The sequence below is a fragment of the Loxodonta africana genome, chromosome 1, assembly GCF_030014295.1.
Source record: "Loxodonta africana isolate mLoxAfr1 chromosome 1, mLoxAfr1.hap2, whole genome shotgun sequence".
Classification (NCBI taxonomy): Eukaryota; Metazoa; Chordata; class Mammalia; order Proboscidea; family Elephantidae; genus Loxodonta; species Loxodonta africana.
Genome location: NC_087342.1, coordinates 17,394,790 through 17,407,570, shown reverse-complemented (window position 1 = coordinate 17,407,570; position 12,781 = coordinate 17,394,790). Strand labels below are relative to the sequence as shown.

General features: G+C 43.4%; 1 protein-coding gene across 1 annotated transcript in view; it reads left to right on the top strand.

The window, feature by feature from the left end:
- Positions 1 to 1,643, top strand: part of MUC4 (mucin 4, cell surface associated) — a 41,026-nt gene extending 39,383 nt beyond the window's left edge. The window contains exon 25 of the mRNA XM_064295050.1: positions 581 to 1,643. Within this exon, the coding sequence (XP_064151120.1) occupies positions 581 to 776 (196 nt within the window). The 3' untranslated portion in view covers positions 777 to 1,643. The remainder of the gene's footprint in view (positions 1 to 580) is intronic.
- Positions 1,644 to 12,781: the final 11,138 nt, after the last annotated feature.

Here is a 12,781-nt window from a genome sequence, read left to right as displayed (position 1 = left end):
TGCCCTAGGACCTGTTTGTTCATTCACAGTCTGAGGGTTCCCGGGAGTGGAGTGCAGTATGTCTGCAGGCTAGGAGGGAGATGGGCATCACCACTCCTTTGCCCTCTCTGACGGCTTGCCCAGGCTAGGGCCCCAGTGCAGCCTCCCTCAACGTGCCCGGTCCCCAATCCCTTCTGCCCCAGCCAGGCAAAGGATGGAGTGGGTGGGGCTGAAGGCGGGGCTAGCTCTCTAAGGCAGGGCCAGTCTCCGGGGGCAGGGCTCAGCAGCCTGAGGCAGGCTGAGCTTGTTCATCTGTGGCTAGCCAACCCCCATCCCTGCGTTCATGGACCTGTCTCCAGGTAAATTCACATGTTTTTAAGGCCCACGCCTGCCTCCTTTGTCCAGTGGCCTCATTTCAGCATGGCCTCAGGGCTGATTCCGGCCTCTCTCGCTAGTGGGTGAGCCTAGCCTGTCAAGCCATCTCAGCTCCCTTTCCAAGAACCAAGGAGAACCGCCTCTGGCCCCGCAGAAGAGGAGAAGGTGGGGAGGCTGAGGGCGGGCTTTCCCCCATTCCTGATCGTGCCCCTCTCTCTGTCCCCAGCTGTGTGCCTTTCTCCATCTACATGCCTTGGGGCAAGCACTGTGAGCATCTAAGCATAAAGCTCAGAGCATTCTTCGGGATCCTCTTTGGGGCCCTGGGCGCCCTCCTGCTACTGGGGACTGCCGTGTTTGTGGTCTTGCGCTTCCGGAACTGCTCCGGGACCTTCAGCTCCTACCCTCTGGACTCGGAGAGCTGAAGCCTCACCCCAGTGGGGCAGCCGTGGCCTAGAATACCTCAGGACCGCCCTCAGGACCATCCTCAGCTGCACACCTCCCAGCATCCTTGTTTTGGGGAGATTGGAAAAGGGAAGATGACTAAAGGGGATTCAGGACTCTTTAAGGAGAATGAATAGCCGGAACAAGACTCCAGCACACCCTGTCAGTACACGGAGATCAAAAAGACATACTACATAAACTGGTGGGTCCTCCACAGACACTCATACAAGGGTGGACACCAACCTACACACACACACACACACACTCAGATCGTACACATCAGAACTAATATGGGGTGATGGCTCTAAGTTAAAAACCAAAATGCTTTTTTGCACACAAAACTCTCTGATTTAGTTCTAATTAAAATCTGTTTAAATAAAGTCCCTCTGACTTTGTGTCTCTGAAGCCGTAGATTCCATTTGTTCTTTTCCTCTGGTGGCTGAAGGGCTAGCACAGGACCTTTTCTCAACTATCAAAAGGCACAGGGTGTGGGGATTAAGTGCTGGGCAGGTGGTAGAGGAGCAGGGGTGGGCTGGATCCAGTCCTGCTTTGGCCCTCAGTTACTTCATATTGGGAAGCCTTCAATTGTTCCAGCCCCAACATGGGCCCTTGCCACAGCCTCCATATCACCATCTTGTTCCCCTGCCCTAACACACACCAAAGCCTGGCCCTTTAAAGAGAAAGACAGAGATACTCCCCATATGAGGTATCCCAGTCTCTTTCTCCCAGAGCCTGCCTAGCTGATCTCTGTCCATCAGTGTCACAAAAAAATGACAAAAGGATAAATATGTGGTGCCTTTTTCTATTCTGGTTCCTGTCCCCACTGCCTGTGTTCCTTGGAGAATGGATTGAGCCATCAGCTCCTTTTCCAGGAACCAACTTGAGAAGCATGCCATTCACCCCATCCGTAGATCTGGGGTATGTACCCAATGCCTGGAACACTTTCTCTGCTCTTTCCTGGGCTCCACTTTATCTCTGCTTGTTCCCAGCAACTTGACCAGCTTCCACGTCATCATTCTCTTTCAACAGGCAGGGCATTTATCTGATCGTAACTGGCCCACAGTTCCTGTGTCTAGGGAACCTCAACTCCAGCTGTATGCAGAAACTAGGTAGAGGTCTTGGTCCTAAAGCCAAGAAAGAAGGATTGGTCCTGAAGAGGAAATCCAATTGGCTCAGCTTATGTCAGTTGTCCATTCTTGGTCCAGTCAAATGTGGCCATAGGGTGGGAAGGGCAGTCACGTGATATAAACCTGGCTGTCCAGGCTCACTCTTGTGGGTGGGTGGGTGCTATTGTGGGAAGTTCTCTGAGAACTCAGATCTCTGATCTGAGAAGACACTCCAAATGTCTGCTTTACATCGAGAATGACTTCTTCCAGCAGGTGAAGCCTCACTGTCATGTCCAGAGCTGTGGCTTTACCCTCCCAGACCCCAAAGTGTTATCAGGTCTCAGTATAAAATCACACTCACAACATTCATTTAGCAAGGATGGAGCACTCATGGCACTGGGGTGAGGTGGGCAGGAGGACGCAGTGTCCAGCAATTTCAAAGAGGGGGATGTAAAACAAGGAGGGACTGGTTGGACTGCCCGTGCCGCTGACCTTGTAGTTCCAAGACTAAGTTATGCAATGAGAACTTTGTTATGTGACTCGAATTCAGGAAGGGGAAGACACTCTTGTAGCATAAAGTCCAAAAGTTACACCGGAATCAGTCTCATCCTAACCCCAGTGAGACCTCTTGGCAAGAGACTAACTCATGCTGTGCAAGATATATGATTTTTTTTTTTTGTTAACTTTTATTGAGCTTCAAGTGAACGTTTACAAATCAAGTCAAACTGTCACATATAAGTTTATATACACCTTACTCCATACTCCCACTTGCTCTCCCCCTAATGAGTCAGCCCTTCCAGTCTCTCCTTTCGTGAACAATTTTGGCAGCTTCCAACTCTCTCTATCTTCCCATCCCCCCTCCAGACAGGAGATGCCAACACAGTCTTAAGTGTCCACCTGATATAATTAGCTCACTCTTCACCAGCATCTCTCTCCTACCCACTGTCCAGTCCCTTTCATGTCTGATGAGTTGTCTTCGGGAATGGTTCCTGTCCTGTGCCAACAGAAGGTTTGGGGACCCTGACCACCGGGATTCCTCTAGTCTCAGTCAGACCATTTAGTATGGTCTTTTTGTGAGAATTTGGGGTCTGCATCCCACTGATCTCCTGCTCCCTCAGGGGTTCTCTGTTGTGCTCCCTGTCTGGGCAGTCATCGATTGTGGCCAGGCCCCAACTAGTTCTTCTGGTCTCAAGATGATGTAGGTCTCTGGTTCATGTGGCCGTTTCTGTCTCTTGGGCTCTTAGTTATCATGTGACCTTGGTGTTCTTCATTTTCATTTGCTCCAGGTGGGTTGAGACCAATTGATGCATCTTAGATGGCCGCTTGTTAGCATTTAAGACCCCAGACGCCTCATTTCAAAGTGGGATGCAGAATGTTTTCATAATAGAATTATTTTGCCAATTGACTTAGAAGTCCCCTTAAACCATGGTCCCCAAACCCCTGCCCTTGCTCCGCTGACCTTTGAAGCATTCATTTTATCCCGGAAACTTCTTTGCTTTTGGTCCAGTCCAGTTGAGCTGACCTTCCATGTATTGAGTATTGTCCTTCCCTTCACCTAAAGCAGTTCTTAAAGCAGTTCTTAGCTACTATTTAATCAGTAAAAAACCCTCTCCCACCCTCCCTCCCTCCCCTCCTCGTAACCACAAAACTATGTGTTCTTCTCAGTTTAAACTATTTCTCAAGATCTTATAATAGTGGTCTTATACAATATTTGTCCTTTTGCCTCTGACTAATTTCGCTCAGCATAATGCCTTCCAGGTTCCTCCATGTTATGAAATGTTTCACAGATTCTTCACTGTTCTTTATCGATGCGTAGTATTCCATTGTGTGAATATACCACAATTTATGTAGCCATTCATCCGTTGATGAACACCTTGGTTGCTTCTAGCTTTTTGCTATTGTAAACAGAGCTGCAATAAACATGGGTGTGCATACATCTGTTTGTGTGAAGGCTCTTATTTCTCTAGGGTATATTCCGAGGAGTGGGATTTCTGGGTTGTATGGTAGTTCTATTTCTAACTGTTTAAGATAACGCCAGATAGATTTCCAAAGTGGTTGTACCATTTTACATTCCCACCAGCAGTGTATAAGAGTTCCAACCTCTCCGCAGCCTCTCCAACATTTATTTTGCGTTTTTTGGATTAATGCCAGCCGCACTTTTTTTTTTTGTTGGAGTGAGATGGAATCTCATCGTGGTTTTAATTTGCATTTCTGTTATGGCTAATGACCGAGAGCATTTTCTCATGTATCTGTTAGCTGCCTGAATATCTTCTTTAGTGAAGTGTGTGTTCATATCCTTTGCCCACTTCTTGACTGGGTTGTTTGTCTTTTTGTGGTTGAGTTTTGACAGAATCATATAGATTTTAGAGATCAGGCGCTGGTCGGAGATGTCATAGCTGAAAATTCTTTCCCAGTCTGTAGGTGATCTTTTTACTCTTTTGGTAAAGTCTTTAGATGAGCATAGGTGTTTGATTTTTAGGAGCTCCAACTTATCCGGTTTCTCTTCGTCATTTTTAGTAATGTTTTGTATTCTGTTTATGCCTTGTATTAGGGCTCCTAAGGTAGTCCCTATTTTTTCTTCCATGATCTTTATCATTTTAGTCTTTATGTTTAGGTCTTTGATCCACTTGGAGTTAGTTTTTGTGCATGGTGTGAGGTATGGGTCCTGTTTCATTTTTTTGCAAATGAATATCCAGTTATGCCAGCATCATTTGTTAAAAAGACTATCTTTTCCCCAATTAACTGACACTGGGCCTTTGTCAAATATCAGCTGCTCATACGTGGATGGATTTATGTCTGGGTTCTCAATTTTGTTCCACTGGTCTATGTGCCTGTTGTTGTACCAGTACCAGGCTGTTTTGACTACTGTGGCTGCATAATAGGTTCTGAAATCAGGTAGAGTGAGGCCTCCCACTTTCTTCTTCTTTTTCAGTAATGCTTTGCTTATCCGAGGCTTCTTTCCCTTCCATATGAAGTTGGTGATTTGTTTCTCTATCACCTTAAAAAATGACATTGGAATTTGGATCGGAAGTGCATTGTATGTATAGATGGCTTTTGGTAGAATAGACATTTTTACTATGTTAAGTCTTCCTATCCATGAGCAAGGTATGTTTTTCCACTTAAGTATGTCCTTTTTAATTTCTTGTAGTAGAGCTTTGTAGTTTTCTTTGTATAGGTCTTTTACATCTTTGGTAAGATTTATTCCCAAGTATTTTATCTTCTTGGGGGCTACTGTGAATGGTATTGATTTGGTTATTTCCTCTTCGATGTTCTTTTTGTTGATGTAGAGGAATCCAAGTGATTTTTGTATGTTTATCATATAACCTGAGACTCTGCCAAACTCTTCTATTAGTTTCAGTAGTTTTCTGGTGGATTCGTTGGGGTTTTCTGTGTATAAGATCATGTCATCTGCAAATAGAGATAATTTTACTTCCTCCTTGCCAATCTGGATGCCCTTTATTTCTTTGTCTAGCCTAATTGCTCTGGCTAGGACTTCGAGCACAATGTTGAATAAGAGCGGTGATAAAGGGCATCCTTGTCTGGTTCCCGTTCTCAAGGGAAATGCTTTCAGGCTCTCTCCATTTAGAGTGATGTTGGCTGTTGACTTTGCATAGATGCCCTTTATTATGTTGAGGAATTTTCCTTCAATTCCTATTTTGGTGAGAGTTTTTATCGTAAATGGGTTTTGGACTTTGTCAAATGCCTTTTCTGAATCAATTGATAAGATCATGTGGTTTTTGTCTTTTGTTTTATTTATGTGATGGATTACATTAATGGTTTTTCTACTATTAAACCAGCCTTGCATACCTGGTATAAATCCCACTTGGTCGTGGTGAATTATTTTTTTGATATGTTGTTGAATTCTATTGGCTAGAGTTTTGTTGAGGATTTTTGCATCTATGTTCATGAGGGATATAGGTCTGTAATTTTCTTTTTTTGTAATGTCTTTACCTGGTTTTGGTATCAGGGAGATGGTGGCTTCATAGAATGAGTTAGGTTGTATTCCATCATTTTCTATGCTTTGAAATACCTTTAGTAGTAGTGGTGTTAACTCTTCTCTGAAAGTTTGGTAGAACTCTGCAGTGAAGCCGTCCGGGCCAGGGCTTTTTTTGTTGGGAGTTTTTTGATTACCATTTCAATCTCTTTTTTTGTAATGGGTCTATTTAGTTGTTTTACTTCTGAATGTGTTAGTTTAGGTAGGTAGTGTTTTTCCAGGAATTCATCCATTTCTTCTAGGTTTGCAAATTTGTTAGAGTACAATTTTTCGTAATAATCTGATATGATTCTTTTAATTTCAGTTGGGTCTGTTGTGATGTGGCCCATCTCGTTTCTTATTCGGGTTATTTGTTTCCTTTCCTGTATTTCTTTAGTCAGTCTAGCCAATGGTTTATCAATTTTGTTAATTTTTTCGAAGAACCAGCTTTTGGCTTTGTTAATTCTTTCAACTGTTTTTCTGTTCTCTAATTCATTTAGTTCAGCTCTAATTTTTATTATTTGTTTTCTTCTGGTGCCTGATGGATTCTTTTGTTGCTCAGTTTCTATTTGTTCAAGTTGTAGGGACAGCTCTCTGATTTTGGCTCTTTCTTCTTTTTGTATGTGTGCATTTATCGATATAAATTGGCCTCTGAGCACTGCTTTTGCTGTGTCCCAGATGTTTTGATAGGAAGTATTTTCATTCTCGTTGCATTCTATGAATTTCCTTATTCCTTCCTTGATGTCTTCTATAACCCAGTCTTTTTTCAGGGGGGTATTGTTCAGTTTCCAAGTATTTGATTTCTTTTCCCTCGTTTTCCTGTTATTGATTTCTAGTTTTATTGCCTTGTGGTCTGAGAAGATGCTTTGTAATATTTCGATGTTTTGGATTCTGCAAAGGTTTGTTTTATGACCTAATATGTGGTCTATTGTAGAGAATGTTCCATGTGCGCTAGAAAAAAAAGTATACTTTGCAGCCGTTGAGTGGAGAGTTCTGTATAAGTCAATGAGGTCAAGTTGGTTGATTGTTGTAATTAGGTCTTCCGTGTCTCTATTGAGCTTCTTACTGGATGTCCTGTCCTTCTCTGAAAGTGGTGTGTTGAAGTCTCCTACTATAATTGTGGAGGTGTCTATCTCACTTTTCAGTTCTGTTAAAGTTTGATTTATGTATCTTGCAGCCCTGTCATTGGGTGCATAAATATTTAATATGGTTATATCTTCCTGGTCAAATGTCCCTTTTATCATTATGTAGTGTCCTTCTTTATCCTTTGTGGTGGATTTAAGTTTAAAGTCTATTTTGTCAGAAATTAATATTGCTACTCCTCTTCTTTTTTGCTTATTGTTTGCTTGATATATTTTTTTCCATCCTTTGAGTTTTAGTTTGTTTGTGTCTCTAAGTCTAAGGTGTGTTTCTTGTAGGCAGCATATAGACGGATCGTGTTTCTTTATCCAGTCTGAGACTCTCTGTCTCTTTATTGGTGCATTTAGTCCATTTACATTCAGCGTAATTATAGATAAGTAAGTGTTTAGTGTTGTCATTTTGATGCCTTTTTATGTGTGTTGTTGACAATTTCATTTTTCCACTTACTTTTTTGTGCTGAGACGTTTTTCTTTGTAAATTGTGAGATCGTCATTTTCATAGTATCTGACTTTATGTTTGCTGAGTCGTTACGTTTTTCTTGGTTTTTATTTTGAGTTATGAGTTGTTATACCTCTTTGTGGTTACCTTAATATTTACCCCTATTTTTCTAAGTAAACACCTAACCTGTATTGTCCTATGTCGCCTTGTATCCCTCTCCATATGGCAGTTGTATGCCACCTGTATTTAGTCCCTCTTTTTGATTATTGTGATCTTTTACATATTGACTTCAATGATTCCCTGTTTTGAGCATTTTTTTTTTTAATTGATCTTAATTTGTTTTTGTGATTTCCCTATTTGAGTTGATATCAGGATGTTCTGTTCTGTGACCTTGTGTTGTGCTGGTATCTGATATTATTGGTTTTCTGACCAATTTCCTTTAGTATTTCTTGTAGCTTTGGTTTGGTTTTTGCAAATTCTCTAAGCTTGTGTTTATCTGTAAATATCTTACTTTTGCCTTCATATTTCAGAGAGAGTTTTGCTGGATATATGATCCTTAGCTGGCAGTTTTTCTCCTTCAGTGCTCTGTATATGTCATCCCATTGCCTTCTTGCCTGCATGGTTTCTGCTGAGTAGTCTGAACTTATTCTTATTGATTCTCCCTTGTAGGAGACCTTTCTTTTATCCCTGGCTGCTTTTAAAATTTTCTCTTTATCTTTGGTTTTGGCAAGTTTGATGATAATATGTCTTGGTGTTTTTCTTTTTGGATCAATCTTAAATGGGGTTCGATGAGCATCTTGGATAGATATCCTTTCGTCTTTCATGATGTCAGGGAAGTTTTCTGTCAGCAGATCTTCAACTATTCTCTCTGCGTTTTCTGTCCTCCCTCCCTGTTCTGGGACTCCAATCACACGCAAGTTATCCATCTTGATAGAGTCCCACATGATTCCTAGGGTTTCTTCATTTTTTTAAATTCTTTTATCTGATTTTTTTCCAGCTATGTTGGTGTTAATTCCCTGGTCCTCCAGATTTCCCAGTCTGCATTCTAATTGCTCGAGTCTGCTCCTCTGACTTCTTATTGCGTTGTCTAATTCTGTAATTTTATTGTTAATCTTTTGGATTTCTGCATGCTGTCTCTCTATGGATTCTTGCAACTTATTAATTTTTCCACTATGTTCTTGAATAATCTTTTTGAGTTCTTCAACTGTTTTATCAGTGTGTTCCTTGGATTTTTCTGCAGTTTGCCTTATTTCATTTCTGAGGTCATCCCTGATGTCTTGAAGCATTCTGTAAATTAGCTTTTTATATTCTGTATCTGATAATTCCAGGAATGTATCTTCATTTGGGAAAGATTTTGATTCTTTTGTTTGGGGGGTTGTAGAAGCTGTCATGGTCTGCTTTATGTGGTTTGATATCGACTGCTGTCTCCGAGCCATCACTAAGATATTATAGTGATTTATTCTGTATTTGCTCACTGAGTCTTATCTTGTTTTGTTTTCTTTCAATATACGTGGATGGGCTACTAGATTGTGCTGTCTTGATTGTTGTAGCCCTTGATGACCTATTACCAGCTGGTTTGGGCTGTTGCCAGATATATATGCCTGAGTCTATTCACTATTCTTGAGTAGAATCTGATTTTGGGTCATCAAGTGTGTGCTGCACCCTAACACCTATCCACCTTGAGAAGTAGTAGTGATAGTTGTGTGCACCAGATTCTAGTAGCAGCTGGGATTCACACTCCGAGGAGGGGGGCAGGATGCTGGCAGGCTTCCCCCAAGTGTCAGTGAGGTAGGTGTGTCTCTATTCCTAAAGCACCTTGGTGGGAGGGCTCTGTAGCTGTACCTTAGGCCCCCAATGCAAGTACCTCTACAGATTGGTAGGTGTCACCCTCCTTAGACCCCTAAGGCACGAGGCTAGGTTGTCTGGGGGGAGCTTCAGCCCTCAGTTCCCTGTTGTGGGTCAGTTAGGGCTCTGTTGAATAAGCAGAGATATCAGACCTGGGAAACTTGTTTTTCCAGTAAATCCGCTAAATAAAAAATGCAGTCAGATCCCTATCAGAAATGCCTTTGCATTATAATAGCCACCTTGTTCCCTGTAGGGATGAAAGCCCGAGATATGGATCATATATGCTTGGCTGGAGCTGGTTCTGTGTTTTTAGTCCAATTAGGGAAGGATTTTTGGTCCCTGGGTTTTTTGTGGTTGCTTCTCTCAGGCCAGAAGAATGGGTTAGGAAAATACCAAAAAAAAAAAAAGGGAAAAGCAAAGCTGTGGAGCCGGAGCCGTTCTCCCTCTGGCTCAGGAAATTCCAATGTTAATGAAGCCACCTGGGAAGGGGAGGGGAGGGTTCAGATAAACAGGAGAGAGTAGCACCCCGGAATATAGCCAAAGTTGCTTATCTTGCTTGGGGTGACTATTTTATCTGAGATACCCGAGGGGCGTGTTGCCTATGTGTGCTGGCTGTGTAGAGATTGCCCCCTAGGGTCAGGCCCGCAAAAGCCATGGTCAGTTCCTCTGCTGCCAATCCAAAGCCTGGTGCCAAGGTTCCCCACCTGGGACGCTGCACTTCCGGCTCGAAAACCAGTCGCTGCCTCCCAGGGACTTGTCCTCCTGCCAGCAGCGTTGCCACGCCACCCGTGCGGATGGCTGGACCCACTCCCGAGGTCAGTTCAGGGGGGTAGGGCTGCGCCCCGTGTTTGTGCAGTGACAGGATGCCGTGCTCAGCTCCCCTGTGCCCAATCCTAAGCCTGGCACCAAGGTTCCCCAGCTGGGACGCTGTACTCCCGGCTCCAAGACCAGTCACTGCCTCCCAGGGACTTCTCCTCCCACCAGCCACATCGCCGTGCCGCCCGCTTGGACCGGATGGGCCCACTCCCAGGGTCAGTTCAGGGGGGTAGGGCTGCGCCCTGTGTTTGTGCCGTCACAGGATGTTGTGTTCAGCTCCGCTGTGCCCAGTCCTAAGCCCAGCGCCAAGGTTACCTGACTGGGATGCTGGCTCCAGGCTCTGAAAACAGTCGCTGCTTCCCCGTAGTTGTTTGTTCTCCGTCTCTGTCACTCAGGTCAACTCTTTAAATCTGTGTTTGTTGTTCAGGGTTCGTAGATTTTCATGTATGTGATCGATTCACTTGTTTTTCCGAGTCTTTGTTGCAAGAGGGATCCGAGGTCCCGTCTACCTAGTCAGCTATCTTGGCCCCCCCCCCAAGATACATGATTTTATAGGTACTGTGTCTCGACAGCACTGGGTACTGGGTTTTGGGTGTATCAACAGGAGCCTTGGTGGCACAGTTGTTAAGAGCTTGGCTGCTAACCAAAAGGTCAGCAGTTTGAATCTACCAGCTGCTCCTTGGAAACCCTATGGGCCAGTTCTACTCTGTCCTATAGGGTCGTGATGAGTCAGAATTGACTCAATGGCAATGGGCTTGGTATAGGTGTGTCAACAAATGTGGGGAAGGGAACTGGAAAGAATAGAAGCAAGGTGGCAAACGGGGAGCAAGACCACCCCAACCCTGAAGTTCTTTCTCCTCTCACACATCTCCAGATACTTCTCCACTGAGCAATGGAAAAAAAAAAAAAAAATGGAGGAGGATGGAAAGACAATATGTTTGTGGCAGACTGCCCACGCCAGAGGCAGTGGAGATGCCCAGAGCCCATGAAATATTTGGGACATCCTTACTCTAAGAAAAAAAAAAAATCATTGTTTATCTGAAATTCAAATTTAACTGGATGTCCTGTATTTTATCTGACAACACTACTTGAAAGGGCTAAGGCACTGGGTGTATAGGAAAAGACAGTCACAAGAAAGGAAGAAAGGTTTTGTGTGCCTTCCTGTCAACGGTGCAATTAGATCAAGGACACAGCTCCAAATTTTCATCAATTCACGTGGTTTGGATTCTGTCCCTTTGGCACCTGGAATGAAGAACTGACCAGCCCTTCTTCAGGGTACCAGGCCTGTGTTTGCTTGGCAGAGAGAAGGAAGCAGATCACCCGGACTCGTCCCCAGTTGATGGCAGACTGCTGAGACACTCAGTGGGCACTGAGGAGGCTAAGAGAACAGTCTGGGTTGATTCTGGGCCAGAGATGCAGATTTCCTTTCTCACCCTTCCCTGCTCTCAGAGGAACCTTCCAGAAACTGCCCATGGGCCTAAGGTAAGGAGCTTAATGACCAGGATACAAATAATAGTTAACCGGTATGATATACCAATTTAAACGTTTATTGATACTAAGAGATGATGCCCACTCATTTAAATTTAGAGCACAGATGGAACTCATTACCATTCACTGTTTTGCATGAGTTGATGGCCAATCCCTCTTACAAGGAATGTGGCAGAAGCTTCCATTGGATTCTCTTGTCCGTATAGCTCCACCTCATGTTGTCCTCTTCGTGGCCTCGAGTGCTGCTTTCTCAGCATTGTGCTGAGTCACAGGTGGCTTTAGATAGACTAGCTGGTTTAGACCCACACCCACCTTTGTCATTATGAAATATGTGGTACTTTCACTTCATATGCAGAAGCCTCTATAATCTTACATAACTGGTGGATTTTCTCCAGGTACTTGTGGTTCACACTGGTTTGGTGACATTACTTCTGCTAAATTTTGGTCATCTCCAGTAGTTCTCACAGATACAACACCCAGACACTCATCTATACAAGCATAATTATATTACACACTTGAATTCTCAAATGCTTCTGAGTGCCATAGCCCATATTTTGCAATTTTTTTGACATCCAATGATAACAGTAATCAGCATTGTGTATACGTGTGTATGTCCTTATATGTATGTAATTAAGATTAAATTATCCACTTGTTATAGATTGAATTGTGTTGCCCGAAAAGATATGTTGAAATCCTAACCTTTCCTACCTGTGAATGGGACCTTACTCAGAAATAAGGTCTTTGCAGATGTAATCAAATTAAAATGAGGTCATCCTGAATTAGGGTGAGTCCTAATTCAATATGACTGGTGTCTTTACATGAAGAGAAGAGACTCAGATATAGATGCAGAGAAGAGAGAAGATGGTCATGTGAAGAAAGAGGCAGAGATTAGAGTAAGGCTGCCACGGCCTAGGGAACCCTGGGAGGACTTGGAGGGAGCATGGCCCTGCCGACACCTTGATTTTGGACTTCCAGGCTCCAGAACTCTGAGAGAATAAACTTCTGTTGTTTTAAGCCTTCCAAGTTTGTAGCAATTTCCATGACTACCCTAGGACAGTAATATACCACTGTTGTAAAGATGTACAAAGCAAGAAAAGAAAAACCACTTAAAATTGGGCTTATATAACAGCAGTATCATAGTCATTTATGCAAACTGTTCTTCACTCATGCCTAATTATGG